The sequence below is a fragment of the Salmo salar genome, chromosome ssa26, assembly GCF_905237065.1.
Source record: "Salmo salar chromosome ssa26, Ssal_v3.1, whole genome shotgun sequence".
In the NCBI taxonomy this organism is placed as follows: domain Eukaryota; kingdom Metazoa; phylum Chordata; class Actinopteri; order Salmoniformes; family Salmonidae; genus Salmo; species Salmo salar.
In genome coordinates this window covers 9,734,362-9,753,661 of record NC_059467.1, presented here as the reverse complement: position 1 = coordinate 9,753,661, position 19,300 = coordinate 9,734,362, and the positions used below count along the sequence as shown (strand labels likewise).

Below are 19,300 nucleotides of genomic sequence, written 5' to 3'. Positions count from 1 at the left end.
CATGTTTTGCAGAGTGGTCAAATACTTATTTCCCTCATTAAAATGTAAATCATTTTATAACATTTTTGACATGTTTTTCTGGATTTTTTTTGTTATTCTGTCTCTCACTGTTCAAATAAACCTACTATTAAAATTATAGACTGATCATTTCTTTGTAAGTGGGCAAATGTACAAAATCAGCAGGGGATCAAATACTTTTTTCCCCCACTGTATACTGAGATCATGTGACACTTAGATTGCACACAGGTGAACTTTATTTAACTAATTATGTGACTTCTCACAGTAATTGGTTGCACCAGATCTTATTTAGGGGCTCCAAAGCAAAGGGGGTGAATACATATGCACAGACCACTTTTTCTTTTATTTATTTTTTTCACTTCACCAATTTGGACTATTTTGTAGATGTCCATTACATGAAATCCAAATAAAAATCAATTTAAATGACATGTTGTAATGCAACAAAATAGGAAAAATGCCAATACTTTTGCAAGGCACTGTACACACTGACCAAAAAGTTATTTCATCATATGTCAAGCAGTGAAGTTTCAGCTCTGTCGTCACTGTTTGTAACATTTCACGTAAGCCCTGTTTAAAAAAAAAGCTGCATCGATGTAGCGGTGCTTGTACATAGCATCGAGCATGGTGGCAACACAGTAGAGGCTCAGAGAGAGTGCCACTGAATCGCTTGTTCACTGCCTCTACTAGAGTGCTTTTCCAAGTTAACCCAATTTTTTTTTTTATTATTATTATTTTTTTTTTTTTTTGAGCAGGCGTTTCAATGCCATGAGTGTTTCACGTCTGCTGCAGACGCAGTTAAACTTATTTCTCAAGTCAGTTGTTCGAATGGAGCTAGGAGTGTTCCGTGTTCTCAAATGCCATTGAAATGGCAGCAGCGGTATGAGAACCAGCACATTCTTGAGCATGCAATACGGCTTTCCTCAGTACGAAATCCTCGTTGACCCACTGTGCTGTCAGACTCAATGCTTATGGGGCTGACATCGCTGGTCCAAATGTCAGTTGTGAAGCTAATAGCAGTGACCCCTATAGCAAGTAGCTCATGGATGTGAGTTTCAACAGTACTGTGTAACTCCGATAGGCCAACATCTGAAAAATAGCGCCTACTTGGTAGTGTGTACCGGTGCTTGACCGGTCGGCGAAAGCCAACATCATCCACGACCGAGAACGGTTGATTGTCAAGGGCGATGAATTCCATTATCTTGGTGTTAATGAATTTCGCCTTTGAGTTGTCTCGCAGAAATGTACTTACTCTTTCAAATGACTGCTCGACTTGTTGACTGCTCGATCCACACAGCAGACATTGTGGGCTAGGTTAGAAATGCTGTGTTGCACGTGTAGCGCTTTATTTTTTTGTGGTGTCATTACTTAATCTACCTACATTTATATAGGTATGCACGTCAGATTTGACATAGGTTTTGCACATCGGTGTTAAACTGGACATCGGGCCAATGCCGAAGTTGTCATTTTTAGCTAATATCGTCCGATTCCGATATGCTTACCAATTTATATTGTGCATCCCTACTTTAAACACTTTTTGGCATGATGGAGTAGCTATGGACATCTGCCTTGTAAACAGTCCTGAATCTTGGAGCCTTTCAACAACACAGCTAGCGAATTGTATAAGTGTATATGTCAGTGTACTTCGTGTCAGAAAGCAGTTTTTCACCTTTACACCCCAGGGTAGTTGTAATCTAACCAAATGCCTTGTTCTTAGATTGAGAACACATTGACCTAGCTTCTCTCATCCCTTGACTTTGTTGTGCAAATAATTCAGAGAAGCACAAAGTAACTCAGACTAGCAATTCATTTTTTAAATGTAGGCCAAGGAGATGTCAGTATTTTTAGGTCCACTCATTTCATATCGTCTTTAACGCAATAAGTCAAATCACTCTACTCTAGTAGCTGTGCATTCTATGTAACGTTCTCTAGGTTGCCTGCCCTTGTTTGCATACAGAAAGAATGTCTATGCACAGTCTAGCCTACATGGAGTGCCTGTAATTCATTTGTTTTAAAATCATTCTTGTGTCCAATTTTGTCATGTACATTTTGATTTCTTTCATATCTTCCACATGCATGTTACACTTTTTCCTCTGTCAAACTCTTTGTCTCAGTCACTGTAAGTCCTTTCCATCCACTGTTTGTTTTTCTTGTGACTCATGAGTATCATGTTTGTCCTGTGCTGTTTGGTGTATTTCTGTAGTGATTGTGAAAGGCACTGGATGGATAGCATCGACGCTGAAGTCTTGTACCTGTCCACGGAGCAGCATGGGCAGCCACAATGTGAGCTTCCCCACACTGCCCTGGAGGTACCCACCATGGGAGGGTAAGAACTCTTTCTCTCCCTTGCTTTTTCCCCTTCAATGGACCCTCTGCCTACACTGGTATGCTTTGGTTTGACATGCCACACAAGGGCTAATTCACAAGGACACTATAGTAGTAGATACTAGTTGGGTCTACAAGTAGTGGTTAAGAATTGCATGGTAGTGTATCAAGATTATAAAGTTGAAAGGCCTCAGGATGTTTCGAGCAGACATTTTAGAAAATTACTCTCGCATCTGCTATTCTATAATGTAGACACTAGTATCGCGCTGTATACTGAAACTTCTGTACCTTTTCAATACTAGAACATGAAAAACAGTTTGGTACTGGAATTTGTATTTCGGTACTTGTGTCAAATGTGTGTCTCGGATCAACTCTATCTGCACAGCCAATGTCCCCCGTATAGTGCGAGGCACACACTGTGCCAGCTCCACTTACTCATTGCTAGCCTGCACTAGGATTCCCGGGCTGTATCATGTTAGCTCCCAACTCATGCCGCACAGAAATTGACACACTTGAATAATGCGACACTGCATGTAGAAATGTTGAAAATGTTAATACTATTTGCCAAACAATGTCCATAAAGGCTAGAACACTTTACAATGCAAGAAGATACCAGTAGCTTTCAGCTTTGCAAGATAGCTTCAGCTGTAAGCTAGCAAGACAAGTTAACATCAATTGATAATATAAATACCACAGAACATGCTGATTTCCATCATAAACTGTTGAAGTGCGGGTTCCTCCCCCTCTTGTTTTGGGGGGTCCGGTGTGCCCCTCAGATATTTTTATGTAGAAGGACTTGAGAAGCTCAGGTGACTTTTTAAAAGGATATTTTACTCCAAAATAAATTACAATAAAATGATGCTGACACCATCTAAAATATAATTTACACTTACGGAAATGAGCCCATTAACACATTGGTGAAATGATTTGTTCAAATTTATTTGTACATATTGGACCATGCATATAGCCTATGCTTGGTCCATATTAAGAGGTATGCCGTTAGCAATAAGCATTATCACCTGTAGGCCAACTGATGCAGCATAAATAAACTGCAAATAAATAAGCTGAAGCATGGGGTTAAGTATTTAAACAATAAGGCAGAGGGGGTGTGGTATATGGCCAATATTTCACGGCTAAGGGCTGTTCTTAGGCACAAGCGGAGTGCCTGGACACCCAGCCCTTAGCCGTGGTATATTGGCCATATACCGCAAACCCCTGAGGTGCCTTATTGCTATTATAAACTGGCTACCAACGTAATTAGAGGAGTAAAAATATACGGTCTAATATACCACGGCTGTCAGCATTCAGGGCTCAAACCCTGCGTTCAACCTATTGGGCTAGTCATTAGCCTTGTCCCAAATGTGATATTTAACTAGTTAGCATCCTATTGATGAATTTTATGTCTAAAAATGTTTTTCATAAACACAGTGAATATACTGTATTGTAGGTCAACCTGGCTAAATTGGGGTAACTGCCAACCAGGGTAAATACGCCCTCTGCCTGTACTTATCACAGAAACCACTTCATGTCACAATTTCTTCCTCCCAACACTTTCCGTGGTTGCCACAACCTTTGCTCAACAACAAAAAAGTCATCTGTCTACTCACAATTTGTCGATGGCTCAATCACATTTATTTATAAAGCCCCTTTTTACATCAGCAGATGTCACAAAGTGCTATACAGAAACCCAGCCTAAAACCTCAAACAACAAGCAATGCAGATGTAGAAACACGGTGGCTAGGAAAAACTCATTAGAAAGGCAGGAACCTAGGAAGAAACCTAGAGGAACAAGGCTCTGAGGGTTGGCCAGTCCTCTTTTGGCTGTGCCAGGTGGAGATTATAACAGTACATGGCCATTTAAGGCCAGATTGTTCAAGATGTTCAAACGTTCATAGATGACCAGCATGGTCAAATAATAATCAGAGGTGTTGTAGAGTGCAACAGGTCAGTACCTCAGGAGTAAATGTCAGTTCAGAGGTCGAGACAGCAGGTGCGGTAGAGAGAGAAAGTAAAAAAAAAAAAACAGCAGGTCCGGGACAAGGTAGCACATCCGGTGAAAAGGTCAGGGTTCCATATCCGCAGGCAGAACAGTTCAAACTGGAGCAGCAGCATGACCAGGTTGGCTGGGGATGGCCAGGTAGTCCTGAGGCATGATCCTAGGGCTCATGTCCTCCAGGAGGGAGGGAGAGAGGGTGGCGTTTTACCCTACAATTGACCCATTACATTTAGCCCCACTCTCCCCTATGCATTTGCAAAGAATTGCACTGCTGCTAAACTCAGTTGAAAATTGTGCAGTTCGGTATATTTAGGAGTTGAGAAATAAATAAAGTTGTAATGCAAAGCTGGGATCCCCCCTTTTCAACAAAGGCCATTAAAACGGCAATTTTTGCAATTGCAAGTATTGTTGTGCTTTGACAGCTTGTCCCTCCCTATGGTACTCGCAACTTGAATGCGCCTCGAGGAATATTTCTCTCGCATAGAACACACAACAAGCCAACTAGGTAAATGGATAAAATATCATATGGGGCCATCTGATTTTCCTATTCATTACTTGTTTTGTTTGCAGAGGAAAAGTAAATGTGGACAGTTCTAGCAGCATCTTCAAAGTGCGCCTCGGCAGAGTTATTATTTTGGTCTGACAGCAATGAGTTTGTGACTGCTGCGGAAACACTGTCATGATACTAAACTTGGTATCGAAGTCAAAATTCTGGTATCGTGACAACACTTAGATACATTGTGACAATAGCCTAGTTCTACACCACTATATGCCATTAATCAGTATGCATTCATAAGTTAGGCCAATGTCTCCTATTCCCCATATCATGTCTGTCTGTGTAGTCTACTTGTTGTCCCCCACGATGAAATCGGGAAGGGGACTGTGGATCTGTCTCCATCTGTTAGTGCTTTCGTATATTAGTTTGTTCGTATGTGATATGTCTGATAGCACTGGGACGATTTTAACCCACTAGAGTCGATGTCCGCGCCACCGTGGAAATCTAATTGGCATAAAAAAATCCACATAAATCTGTCCGTTTTAAACTAGGGATTTTTTTGGCATTGGATCTGTCTCAATCCACCGCATCTGCCGATGTCGCACTTCCGCATCTGCGGTGAAAGGTGACAGATGGAGCGGTATTTGTCAGACCATGAGACATTTTGAAAATCCTTCTTCTCACAAAATTGTCGGAAGCATCCGAACAGTTTGGACTACAAACTATTTTGTTTTATTTGTTTTAAACTAGACTCTCATTCTCACGATGGTGTTCTCCATTTTGCTCTACAACCCCCCCACCCCCACCCCACAAGCGTCTATAGCCGATCTTTCAACTTCTGTCTGTAGCGTCCAAACTGTTACTTCTCTCACATTTTGTGCACAAATTTGTTTACATCCCTGTTAGTGAGCATTTCTCCTTTACCAGGATAATCCATCCACCTGACAAGTGTGGCATTTCATGACGCGGATTAAACAGCATGATCATAACACAGGTGCACCTTGTGCTGGGGGTAATAAAAGGCTGCTCTAAAATGTGCAGTTTTGTCACAACACAATGTTGCAGATGTCTCAAGTTTTGAGGGAGCGGGCAATTGGCATAATGACTGCAGGAATGTCCACCGGAGCTGTTGCAGGAAAATGTAATGTTAATTTCTCTACCATAATCTGCCTCCAATGTCGTTTTAGAGAATTTGGCAGTACATCCAACCGCAGACCACAGGTAACCACGGCAGCCCGGGACCTCCACATGCGGCTTCTTCACCACAAACTGTCAGAAACTGTTTCAGGGAAGCTCATCTTGTTGTCCTCACCAGACTCTTGACCTGACTGCAGTTTGGCATCATAACCGACTTCAGTGGGCAAATTCTCACCTTCGATGGCCACTGGCACGCAGGAGAAGCGTGCTCTTCACAGATTAATTCTAGTTTAAACTGTACCGAGCAGACGTGTGGGCGAACGGTTTGCTGATGTTAACGTTATAAACAGAGTCCCATGGTGGCGGTAGGGTTATGATATGGGCAGGCATAAGCTACAGAAAACTAACACGATTGCATTTTATTGATGGCAATTTGAATGCAGCAGAGATACTGTGACAAGACCCTGAGGCCCATTGTTGTGGCATTCGTCCGCCGCCATCACCTCATGTTTCAGCATGATAATGCACGGCCCCATATCGCAAGGATCTGTACACAATTCCTGGAAGCTGAAAATATCCCAGTTCTTCAATGGCTTATAAACTCGCCAGACATGTCACCCTTTGAGCATTTTTGGGATGCTCTGGATCTACGTGTACGACAGCGTGTTCCAGTTCCCGCCAATATCCAGCAACTTCGCACAGCCATTGAAGAGGTGTGGGACAACATTCCACAGGCCACAATCAACAGCCTGATCAACTAACTATATGTGAAGGAGATCTCTCGTGCTGCATGAGGAAAATGGTGGTCACACCAGATACTGACTGATTTTCTGATCCACGCCCTTACCTTAAAAAAAGTATCTGTGACCAACTGATGCAAATCTGTATTCCCAGTCATGAAATCCAAGTATTAGGGCCTAATGAATTTATTTCAATTGAGTGATTTCCTTATATGAACTGTACCTCAGTAAAATCTTTGAAATTGTTACATTTTACATTTGATCTTTTTGTTCAGTTTAGATGTATCTCATAATGTTCCCACATAGACATTGCTTTCATCAAACGCTTGTGTGCGTGCATGCTTCCCACCAAACCAGGAACATTCCCACATGCTATATCTCAGACCACACTGGGCCTATTTTGACGAAACTTGGGTGCATGATGCGTCTTTCCATAGAGATCTGGCATTTATAAAATTTCACTGATTTGCCCAAGGCGGGAGCTATAGTAATTATCTGAAATGTGTTACAATGTTTCCCTTGGGCCAACTGAGAGATATTCTATAGAAATGGTCAAGAAAGCTTGAAAGCAGTGTTTTCTATAATTTAAGTGGGGCGTATTAAATCGTAATAGTGGTTTTGAAATCCCTCTGGTTGTTGTGATGGCGCAAACAAAAGAAAGGGAAAGGTTATAGAGCCATCCACTGTCCAGGTTGTTTACACAGGTTGCCCTCCTTGTTTGTGTTCACTGTCATGCCTGTAGGTTTCCTAAGGTCAGGGGTTAGGGTGGGGAGTTAATGCGACCAATGTCATATGACCCAGCCCCCCCACCACCACCACCCACTGCCACAGAACAACAGGGTGACCGAGTCCCAGTGCCGGAACCTGATTGTCTCCCAGCCTCATATTAGTGCAGGGATTACAAGCTCGCTCCCGTTCCCCATTCATTCTGGACAGTCACTCGTCCTTATCAGCATCAATCTGACACTCTATTTATCTGACGCTGCACCCAGTTCTGCTTGGCTAAGAGAAATGCTCACAAAAAGCCCCAGCCCATCAGCACTTTTTTTTGTGGAACCCAGGGCCACAGCTTTTAGTGGCCTGCCTACTCTTCTGTTAATCTAGACCCAGTTTGTTGGACAGTGAGGATTTGTTGTGTGTTCTACTCTGGTTCAAAGTTTCACCGTTGTCCAATTAATTGAATTTGTTGGTTCTTTACCATTTTTTGTTACTTCTTGTAGTTTTGCATCAGTCTCCATGTAGTTTCGCCATAGTTTTTCCACAACAGCCTCTCCTATGCTTCTTTCCACAAGTTCACACTCTTGAAGAAAAGTTTCTGAGCAGGCTCTAGTTTGCAGTGTATCTTGCCTTTTTTTCTGGTGTGAAAAAGTGAGTTGTCTTTTCCTTTTTTTTTTTACTTTGGAAAAGGGGAGAAACACAAACATGGCCTCTTTTAAACTGGATTTTTTGCCTGAGATGATGGTGGACCATTGCTCTTTGAATTCTAGTCCTGTGTAAGTCATTTTTCTTCTTTCTAGTAATGGGTTAATAGACTATTGCTAAAGTGCTTTTCAGAAATGGATTTGAGGTTTAGTTTTTTACATTAGTTTTGGTGTCATGTTGGGGGGGTAGGCTATAATGTTACTTGTTTGATATATTGGATCCACCTCGTATTCAGTCATGTGTTTTCAGCATCAGTCTATACTGATACTCAATTTCTTGATCTGTAGTTTGGTCCCAGCTTGTGACATGACATTTTTGTGCTTGCCATAATGTTCCATTCCAAAACTTGGTGCTTTAAATTTAATATGTAGATGTCGAATGGGAAAACGGTAGAAGAGCGTGTTTTCAACAGGTGCATAATCCCCAAGTGGCCCCCATAATGGTTCAGAGTCTGTATTCGTATGCAGTGTAGTTGGATTTTATTAATTTAGCTGCTGCTTTTATCTAGATCGACTTTCAATCAGTAGTTATTGTACATGTCAGAGACTTTAAAACAAGTATCTTTGGCTGAAGTTGATGCATACTGTAGACTACATATTTTGTGTTCTAACCCATGTCATTGCCATGGTTCTGTCAATTTCTCTACAGGGAAATCATTAGGAAGGTTTGTTGCTTATTCTTTGTTGATTTTGTGTTTTTTTATTTACTTCTAAATATCTTTTCATTTTAGCTTTGCTTAGATGTAACATACACATTAAGGCTTTAGAGTGTGAAGTGAATAAATAGGCTACTACCAGGTATTGTCATACATTTGAAACTAAAGTAGGTTAGAGCTTATGGTTAGACTTTAGGTTTGAGCGGTAACCATATTTTCATACCTTACTACCTTACCAGTACCATACATGGTTTTACCGGTGGTGCACACAAGGGGTGCAATTATTTTTTTCCAAAGGTAAAAATAGCCCCAAAAAATGTATGTTACCAAAATGCTAACAAGTTGTTAACAAGAACTAAGGCATTCCAAATAGCGGATGCTAGGTAAGTGCTAACAAGCTCATGTGAACATAAACTTTTTTTTGTCTGTCCTTGCAATTCGATTATTTTTGGGGTCACATACACCACATAGGTGCAGTGAAATGTGTTGTTTTACAGGATCAGCCATAATAGTACGGCACTCCCTAGAGCAAATGACGGTTAAGTGCCTTGCTCAAGGGCACATCGACAGATTTTTCACCTTGACAGCTCGGGTATTCGAACCAGCGACCTTTCGCTAACTTGCCTAACGCTCTAAACACGAGGTAATGTTAAAAGGCTACTCACAGTTTTCTGCACGGAATAAACCAGTATTAGACAGCATACAGTCGAAGTCGGAAGTTTACTTACACTTAGGTTGGAGTCATTAAAACTCATTTTTCAACCACTCCACAAATGTCTTGTTAACAAACTATTGTTTGGCAAGTCGTTTAGGACATCTACTTTGTGCATGACACAAGTACATTTTCCAACAATTGTTTAGACAGATTATTTCACTTATAATTCACTATCACAATTCCAGTGGGTCCGAAGTTTACATACACTAAGTTGACTGTGCCTTGGAACATTCCAGAAAATCATGTCATGGCTTTAGAAGCTTCTGATAGGCTAATTGACATCATTGGAGTCAATTGGAGGTGTACCTGTGGATGTATTTCAAGGCCTACCTTCAAACTCGGGGCCTCTTTGCTTGACATCATGGGAAAATCAAAATAAATCAGCCAAGACCTCAGAAAAATAATTGTAGACCTTCACAAGTCTGGTTCATCCTTGGGAGCAATTTCCAAACGCCTGAAGGTACCACGTTCATCTGTACAAACAATAGTACGCAAGTAGGACGGAGACGTGTTCTGTCTCCTAGAGATGAACGTACTTTGGTGCGAAATGTGCAAATCAATCCCAGAACAACAGCAAAGGACCTTGTGAAGATGCTGGAGGAAACGGGTACAAAAGTATCTATATCCACAGTAAAACGAGTCCTATAATCGACATAACCTGAAAGTCCGCTCAGAAAGGAAGAAGCCACTGCTCCAAAACCGCCATAAAAAAGCCAAACTACGGTTTGCAACTGCACATGGGGACAAAGATTGTACTTTTTGGAGAAATGTCCTCTGGTCTGATGAAACAAAAATAGAACTGTTTGGCCATAATGACCATCGTTATGTTTGGAGGAAAAAGGGGGATTCTTGCAAGCCGAAGAACACCATCCCAACCGTGAAGCACGGGGGTGGCAGCATCATGTTCTGGGGGTGCTTTGCTTTGCTGCAGGAGGGACTGGTGCACTTCACAAAATAGATGGCATCACGAGGAAGGAAAATCATGTGGATACAGTGGGGGGGGGGGGAGTATTTGATCCCCTGCTGATTTTGTACGTTTGCCCACTTACAAAGAAATGATCAGTCTATAATTTTATATGAACAGTGAGAGACGGAATAACAACAACAAAAATCCAGAAAAAAAAGCATGTCAAAAATGTTATAAAATGATTTCCATTTTAATGAGGGAAATGAGTATTTGACCCCTCTGCAAAACATGACTTAGTACTTGGTGGCAAAACCCTTGTTGGCCATCACAGAGGTCAGATGTTTCTTGTAGTTGGCCACCAGGTTTGCACACATCTCAGGGGGGATTTTGTCACACTCCTCTTTACAGATCTTCCTCAAGTCATTATGGTTTCGAGGCAGACGTTTGGCAACTCGAACCTTCAGCTCCCTCCACAGATTTTCTATGGGATTAAGGTCTGGAGACTGGCTAGGCCACTCCAGGACCTTAGTGTGCTTCTTCTTGAGCTACTCCTTTGTTGCCTTGGCTGTTTGTTTTGGGTCATTGTCATGCTGGAATACCCATCCACGACCCATTTTCAATGCCCTGGCTGAGGGAAGGAGGTTCTCACCCAAGATTTGACGGTACATGGCCCCGTCCATCATCCCTTTGATGCGGTGAAGTTGTCCTGTCCCCTTAGCAGAAAAACACCCCCAAAGCATAATGTTTCCACCTCCATGTTTGACGGTGGAGATGGTGTTCTTGGGGTCATAGGCAGCATTCCTCCTCCTCCAAACATGGCGAGTTGAGTTGATGCCAAAGAGCTCCATTTTGGTCTCATCTGACCACAACACTTTCACCAGTTGTCCTCTGAATCATTCAGATGTTCATTGGCAAACTTCAGACGGGCATGTATATGTATTCTTGAGCAGGGGGACCTTGCGGGCGCTGCAGGATTTCAGTCCTTCACGGCGTAATTGTTTTCTTGGTGACAATGGTCCCAGCTGCCTTGAGATCATTGACAAGATCCTTTCGTGTAGTTCTGGGCTGATTCCTCACCGTTCTTATGATCATTGCAACCCCACGAGGTGAGATCTTGCATGGAGCCCCAGGCCGAGGGATATTGACAGTTAATTTGTGTTTCTTCCATTTGCGAATAATCGCACCAAATGTTGTCACCTTCTCACCAAGCTGCTTGGCGATGGTCTTGTAGCCCATGTAGGTCTACAATCTTGTCCCTGACATCCTTGGAGAGCTCTTTGGTTTTAGCCATGGTGGAGAGTTTGGAATCTGATTGATTGCTTCTGTGGACAGGTGTCTTTTTTACAGGAAACAAGCTGCAGTTAGGAGCACTCCCTTTAAGAGTGTGCTCCTAATCTCAGCTCGTTAACTGTATAAAAGACACCTGGGAGCTAGAAATCTTTCTGATTGAGAGGGGGTCAAATACTTATTTCCCTCATTAAAATGCAAATCAATTTATAACATTTTTGACATGCGTTTTTCTGGATATTTTTGTTATTCTGTCTCTCACTGTTCAAATCAACCTACCATTAAAATGATAGACTGATCCTTTCTTTTAGTCATTTAGCAGACGCTCTTATCCAGAGCGACTTACAGTAGTGAATGCATACATTTATTTAGTTATTTATTTTTGTTCTGGCCCCCCGTGGGAATCGAACCCACAACCCTGGCGTTGCACACACCACGCTCTACCAACTGAGCCACAGGTAATGACCAGTGGGCAAACGTACAAAATCAGCAGGGGATCAAACACTTTTTCCCCCCACTGTATATTGACACAACATCTCAAGACATGAGTCAGGAAGTTGAAGATTGGCCGCAAATGGGTCTTCCAAATGTCAATGACCCCAAGCGAACTTCCATAGTTGTGGCAAAATGGCTTAAGGACAACAAAGTCAAGGTATTGGAGTGGCCATCACAAAGCCCTGACCTCAACCCTATAGAAAATATGTGGGCAGAACTGAGGAAGCGTGTGCGAGCAAGGAGGCCTTACAAACCTGACTCAGTTACACCAGCTCTGTCCAGGAGGAATGGGTCAAAATTCACCCAACTTATTGTGGGAAGCTTGTGGAAGGCTACCCAAAACGTTTGACCCAAGTTAAACAATTTAAAGGCAATGCTACTAAATACTAATTGAGTGTATGTAAACTTCTGACCCACTGGGGATGTGATGAAAGAAATGAAAGCTGAAATAAATCATTCTCTCTACTATTATTCTGACGTTTCACATTCTTAAAATAAAGTGGTGATCCTAACTGACCTAAAACGAGGAATTTTTACTAGGATTAAATGTCAAGAATTGTGGAAACTGAGTTGAAATGTATTTGGCTAAGGTGTATGTAAACTTCAACTGTATATCTAACTGTATATCTGTAATCAAGCAGGGGATTGTCTCTGCTGTTACCAAGATTCAGAAGCTTGATCTTGCAATAGCCACTTGGCTAGCAAGTTAGCAAACCAAATAAACAGCTGCAAATAATTTTAATTTGGCACATTTTTAGAAAGTTAACTTAATAGTTATAACATATAGCTGACAAACAGTTGTGAATGTCATAGAACTAAGTGTAACTTCATCACCTCACTTAAGTTGCACTGCACAGGAGTGACTCCCCTCACAAAGCTCCCATTTGCTCATTGTACTTCTTTGTAAACAAACACCTGACTGGCTCAATCAGCTGTTCGGAAAACTTCATAATGAAAAATAATCAGGTGAAATTAAGAATGCAATCTGTTTTATCTATTAACCTTGTGCACACTTTTACTGTATTTAAAAAAAAATTAACATTGATTACAAAAATAATTTCTATGGAATTGAAAATCATAGCGTGTGTATTTCAAAATGCCACAGTATACCGCCCAACCCTATTAAAGCTTATGGTTGGTTTGCCTATTTGATTGAGGCCATTTCGATCTAGAATATATTTGCATATTATTCAGTGATCTAATGGTTGTTTGTGTTATGAGTACAACAGAAATAGAACCAGGTTGAAGGATTTTCACAAACCGGGTTTAATTGAAGGGCACAGATTTACCTTGGACCAGAATGTCCTTCAATGACTAAAAAATGACATTTCAAAAGGCAGTTTTGTGTCCGTTGAGATCATATTTCCCGGTATCCTTGAAGTGATACTAAAGGATTTTGGCAATTCGAGTCCGATGAACTCGTGGATATAATTCTTACATCTGCGTGCAGTTTGAAGGAAGTTGCTAACTAGCATTAGTGCAATGTTTGGAAAGTCTATGGAAACTACCTCTTAACTTCCTTCATACTGGATGCAGAGACATAAAAATGGTATCCATGAGTTAATCTGAATTTGGGGATGTAGTTAAAGGGCATCATTGCCATAATCCCGAATTATCCCTTCAAGTGCTCATAAAATGGTGTCCTTAGATCTATCGCTTTACGTATTTCTCGGAACGTGTTCCGTGCTCTCTCGGCCTTTCTCAATGTACAGTGCATTCAGAAAGTGTTTAGACCTCCTTTTTGAACATTTTGTTGCATTTCAGCATTATTCTATAATGGATTAAATAAATGTTCCTTATCACTCTACACACAATACCCCATAATGACAAAGCAAAAACAGGGTTTTAGACAATTTTGCTAATTTATAAAAAAATTAAAAACAGATATCAGAGTATTCAGACCCTTGGCTATGAGACTCGAAATTGAGCTCAGGTTCATCCCCTTTCCATTGATCATCCATGAGCTGTTTCTACAACTTGATTGGAGTTGCCCTGTAGTAAATGAAATTGATTGGGCATGATTTGGAAAGGCGCACATCTGTCTATTTTAAGGTCCCACGGTTGACAGTGCCTGTCAGAGCAAAAACCAAGCCTTGAGGTCGAAGGAATTGTCCGTAGAGATCCGAGACACGATTGTGTTGAGGCACAGATTTTTATTTTTACTAGGGAAGTCAGTTAAGAGCAGGTTCTTATTTTATAATGACGGCCTAACCCGGACGACGCTGGGCCAATTGTGCGCCGCCCTATGGGACTACCGATCACAGCCAGTTGTGATACAGCCTGGGATCGAACCAGGGTCTGTAGTGACGCCTCTAGCAGTGTGATGCAGTGCATTAGACCGCTGCGCCACAGGTTGGATGGGGAGCATCGTTGCACAGCTATTTTCAGATCTCTCCAGAGATGTTGGATTGGGTTCAAGTCCGGGCTCGAGCTGGGCCACTCAAGGACATTGAGACTTGTCCCGAAGCCACTCCTGCGTTGTCTTGGCTGCGTACTTAGGGTTGTCGTTGTCCTGTTGGAAGGTGAACCTTTCTAAAAATCTGTTTTTGCTTTGTCAATATGGGGTATCGTGTGTAGGTTGATGAAGGGAATAAACTATTTAATCCATTTTAGAATAAGGCTTTAACATTTCAAAAAATATGGATAAAGTCAAGGTCTGAATACTTTCCGAATGCACTGTAAATCCTACCAACTTCAAAAGATCTAATATCACTATCATTCTCCTCTCCCTCAATTTCCTTGATTATGCCGCTTTCTTGTTTTAGGGATATCCTCTAAACCTAACTTCTGGCCTATTTTTAGTAATGGATCATCCTATTATCAATCATTAGTGCTCACTTATATTTCAAGGTACCCCACTTGGGTACCTTGAAATATTCTTGTCCTATTTGAAATCTTTTGTGCAATCTCAATAAATCCGTCTTACATTTGTTTGAAATGTGATATAGGCTTAAACACTGAATATGATCGGTGTCTGAATGCATAAAAATAGAATTAGCGTAGTCAGAATTTGACTACTTTATTAGGTTAAACAGTCTTGATTGGATTTCTCTGATATGGAGGTAAGTGTTGGTCAACTGAAAACCTAGTTGGTTTGTGCTTGCACAAATTCAAATGATATTTAAATGGCTTTTATATTAATTCATACACATTATGGATTTGACAAGGATAGACTTGATGTTCTTTTGTTCTGTGCAGCATTCAATATTACATGAAATAAATCATTGTTTGGTTATGAAAGATCAGATCTCCCAAAACGAATGTCCACATTCAAGATCATTCTCTTTAGAGCTATTGGTCTTAGTTGCATAGGTCATTTCTCGGCTGGCAGTATGCATTTGGTGCTGTATGTTTTTGTATGCATTTTCGAATGTTTCCTCAGTCACATCACCTCTTTCAACTGACACTTAACAACTTTAGTTGACTACAAGTTATGCAGTGCTACTGAAATAGTCTACACTTGATTGTACCTTTCTGCAAAACAGCCCTTGCTCAGAAGATGCCATTTTGTGAAGCTTCCAGCTGCTTAGTGTATTATGTAGTGTATTATGCAATTGTTATTTCCAGCAGGGTCATATTGAATGTACCACTGGGGAAGACTGCTTGTAAATGTAGCTTCTGTTGCCCTAGTTCACGTCAGGTAGCCATTTTTTAACAACCGTTCTCTTTCTCTCAGGGCAAAGAAGATGAATGGGACCCTGGACCACCCGGACCAGCCCGACATCGACGCTATCAAGATGTTTGTTGGCCAGATCCCACGGTCCTGGGCAGAGGAACAGCTGCGGGAGCTTTTTGAGCCTTACGGCGCCGTCTACGAAATCAATGTGTTGCGTGACAGGAGTCAAAACCCCCCACAGAGCAAAGGTGACAGTGCTGTCTTGAGTTCTTCACAAGAGGTGTCCATTACACTTCCTCACCCTATCCAGAGTTCCCTGCCTTTTTTATATGTATTGGCTGTGTTGCTGAATTCTCTGGAATCCTTTTTCCGATAGCTAAACAACAGAAGCTTCTGCCTATTTGCGGTATTCTCTACTTTACTACTCCCTCCGCTACCACAGCATATCAAACAAGCAGGACTCAGACAGGCAGTCTAAATAGCGATTTAATGTTATTATTTTTTTGCAACATTGTCTGAGCTGGAGGAAGATTGCCAGTCAAAATAGATGTTATTTTTTCAGTTTAACAGATGTATGTTAATTGGTTAAAACGCAGATTGGTTTTGCTCCAATGCAATGTGTATACTGCGCCCTACTTGTGCAACTGCAATATCCTTAGTTACAACAGACCTGAGAAAGTTGTACCCTACATTTTAAATTGGCCTACAAAATATGTATACAATACCAGTCAAAGTTTTGGGCACACCTACTCATTCAAGGATTTTTCTTTATTTTGACTATTTTCCACATTGTAGAATAATGGTGAAGACATCAAAACTATGAAATGGCATATATGGAATCATGTAGTAACCAACAAGTGTTAAACAAATCAAAATGTATTTTATATTTGAGATTCTTCAAAGTAGCCACCCTTTTCCTTGATGACAGCTTTGCACATTCTTGGCATTCTCTCAACCAGCGTGAAGCTGGTTGAGAGAATGCCAAGAATGTGCCTGGGATGCTTTTCCAACAGTCCAACAATTCCCACATATGCTGAGCACTTGTTGGCTGCTTTTCCTTCACTCTGCGGTCCAACTCATCCCAAACCATCTCAATTGGATTGAGGTTGGGTGATTGTGAAGGCCAGGTCATCTGATGCAGCACTCAATCACTCTCCTTCTTGGTCAAATAGCTCTTCACAGCCTGGAGGTGTGTTGGGTCATTGTTCTGTTGAAAAACAAATGATAGTCCCACTAGGCGCAAACCAGATGGGATGACATATGTATCTCTGCAGAATGCTGTGGTAGCCATGCTGGTTAAGTGTGCCTTGAATTCTAAATGAATCACAGACAGTGTCACCAGCAAAGCACCATCACAACACCACCTCCATGCTTCACGGTGGGAACCACACATGCAGAGATCATCCGTTCACCTACTCTGCGTCTCACAAAGACACGGCGGTTGATACCAAAAATCTCAAGTTTGGACTCATCAGACCAAAGTAGAGATTTCCACCGGTCTAATGTCAATTGCTCGTGTTTGTTGGCCCAAGCAAGTCTTATTATTGGTGTCCTTTAGTAGTGGTTTCTTATCAGCATTTTGACCATGAAGGCCTGATTCACGCAGTCTCCTCTGAACAGTTGATGTTGAGATATCACTTACTTGAACTCTGAAGTATTTATTTGGGCTGCAGTTTCTGAGGCTGGTAACTCTAATGAACTCATCCTCTGCAGCAGAGGTAACTCTGGGTCTTCCTTTCCTGTGACGGTCCTCATGAGAGCCAGTTTCATTATAGCACTTGATGGTTTTTGCGACTGCACTTGAAACGTTCAAAGTTCTTGAAATTTTACCGATTGACTAACCTTCATGTCTTAAAGTAATGATGGACTGTTGTTTCTCTTTGCTTATTTGAGCTGTTCTTGCCATAATATGGACTTGGTCTTTTACCAAATCGGGCTGTTTTCTGTATACCACCCCTATCTTGTCACAACACAACCGATTGTCTCAAACGCATTAAGAAGTAAAGAAATTCCGCAAATTAACTTTTAAAAAGGCACACCTGTTATTTGAAATGCATTCCAGGTGACTACCTTATGAATCTGGTTGAGAGAATGCCTAGAGCAGGCCTGGGAAATTGTTTTCCATGGAGGGCCACATAGGACTATATTTTTGCCGTCGCGGGCCAGAATCATATTACAGGATTATACGTTATGTGTATGGCTGTGTGACAGATATATCTACTGTAAATCACGATCAGATATGCTACTTATTTAACTTTTTTTAACATGCACAGAAATATACCACATCCATGTTCTCCTTTTGGTAGGTAACTACATGGAGGGAAAAGTACACTGTGCATTCAGCACCACAGACAGAACTCTTGTTAACAGGCATGCACAAGAAAGAGAGAGCTCAACATTACATTTAAACTACTCAATCAGTGTGAGGAGTGTAGTCTCTGATGGGCATTGACTAGACCAGTGAAGTCAGGTATAGTTACTGACGTTGCTATCCGCAGGATAGATGAGAGGTGAGAGTCAGTAAGAGATGAGCGATCTTATATTTCATCACTGAAAATGTCTGTTCACATACATAGGTTGACCATAACAGTACAAACATCTTCTGAGCATGACTCCCAATCTTTGGGAAGTTTTGTTCATCAAGTGATGCATAGAACCTCGTCAGTGACATTGTTTTGAATAGTTCTCCAATCACTGCATCAGGTTGAAGATCGATAAGCTCAAGTTGCAGGTCAGTGGGAGCGTTATCCACATTGAAGGTGAAAGGAGAGGAAACCAACAGCGTGTCATTTTCCAACACTTTGAAATCCTCAAAACAATGAACTCACCGTTCAAGCACGCAGGGGCGACGTATACTTCTCCCACTGGTCATCTGATAGGGAACAGACTAGTAGTGTAGGAAGGTGGGTGAGATTGTTGGCTTCTACTTGTCGGGTCAGGAGGAGTAATTTTCCCTTGAAGGCTTTGGCAAGGCTGTACATCTGATGTGCAAAAAGGCCCTTCCCTTGTAGTTTGGAATTCAGTTCATTCATGAGGGCCATGATGTCCACGGTGAAGGCAAAATCAGCCAACCATTCTTTATCTTGCAGTTGAGGGAAATCCACATATTTTCCTTTCATTTGCAGAAACTCAGCCATCTCCGACTTCAGGTCCCACACCCTTTTAAGCACCTTCCCCAAACTCACCCCATCTCACGTTTGTGTGGTAGGGGAGATCTTCAGTACCCGACTCTGTCTCTTCCAACAGTGAGACAAACTGCCTGTGGTTTAAAGATTTTGCTCTTATGAAGTTTACCACTTTAGTGACTATCTACAACATGGCTCATTTTCAGAACACATTTACAGAGCACCTGATGAATAATGCAATGCAGGAAAATAATTTTCTGATCTGGGTTCAGCTCAGCTACTTGATCTTGTCTTTCAACTGTTGTTTTCAAACAGCTCTTTCTTGTCGGGGCAAAGTATTGCTGCAGATGTTTAGCAATTTTGTGGGAC

General features: G+C 41.5%; 1 protein-coding gene across 43 annotated transcripts in view; it reads left to right on the top strand.

The window, feature by feature from the left end:
- Nucleotides 1-19,300, top strand: part of LOC106587097 (CUGBP Elav-like family member 1) — a 61,633-nt gene that overhangs the window by 24,941 nt on the left and 17,392 nt on the right. For 37 of the 43 annotated variants that reach the window (XM_014175089.2, XM_014175060.2, XM_045708077.1 and 34 more), the window contains exons 3-4: nucleotides 2,219-2,341; nucleotides 15,867-16,054. In XM_014175089.2, the coding sequence (XP_014030564.1) occupies nucleotides 2,238-2,341; nucleotides 15,867-16,054 (292 nt within the window). In that variant the 5' untranslated portion in view covers nucleotides 2,219-2,237. Of the gene's footprint in view, nucleotides 1-2,218; nucleotides 2,342-7,766; nucleotides 8,203-15,866; nucleotides 16,055-19,300 lie in introns of those variants that run through there. The other 6 variants (XM_045708086.1, XM_045708085.1, XM_045708087.1 and 3 more) reach the window with 4 other exon arrangements.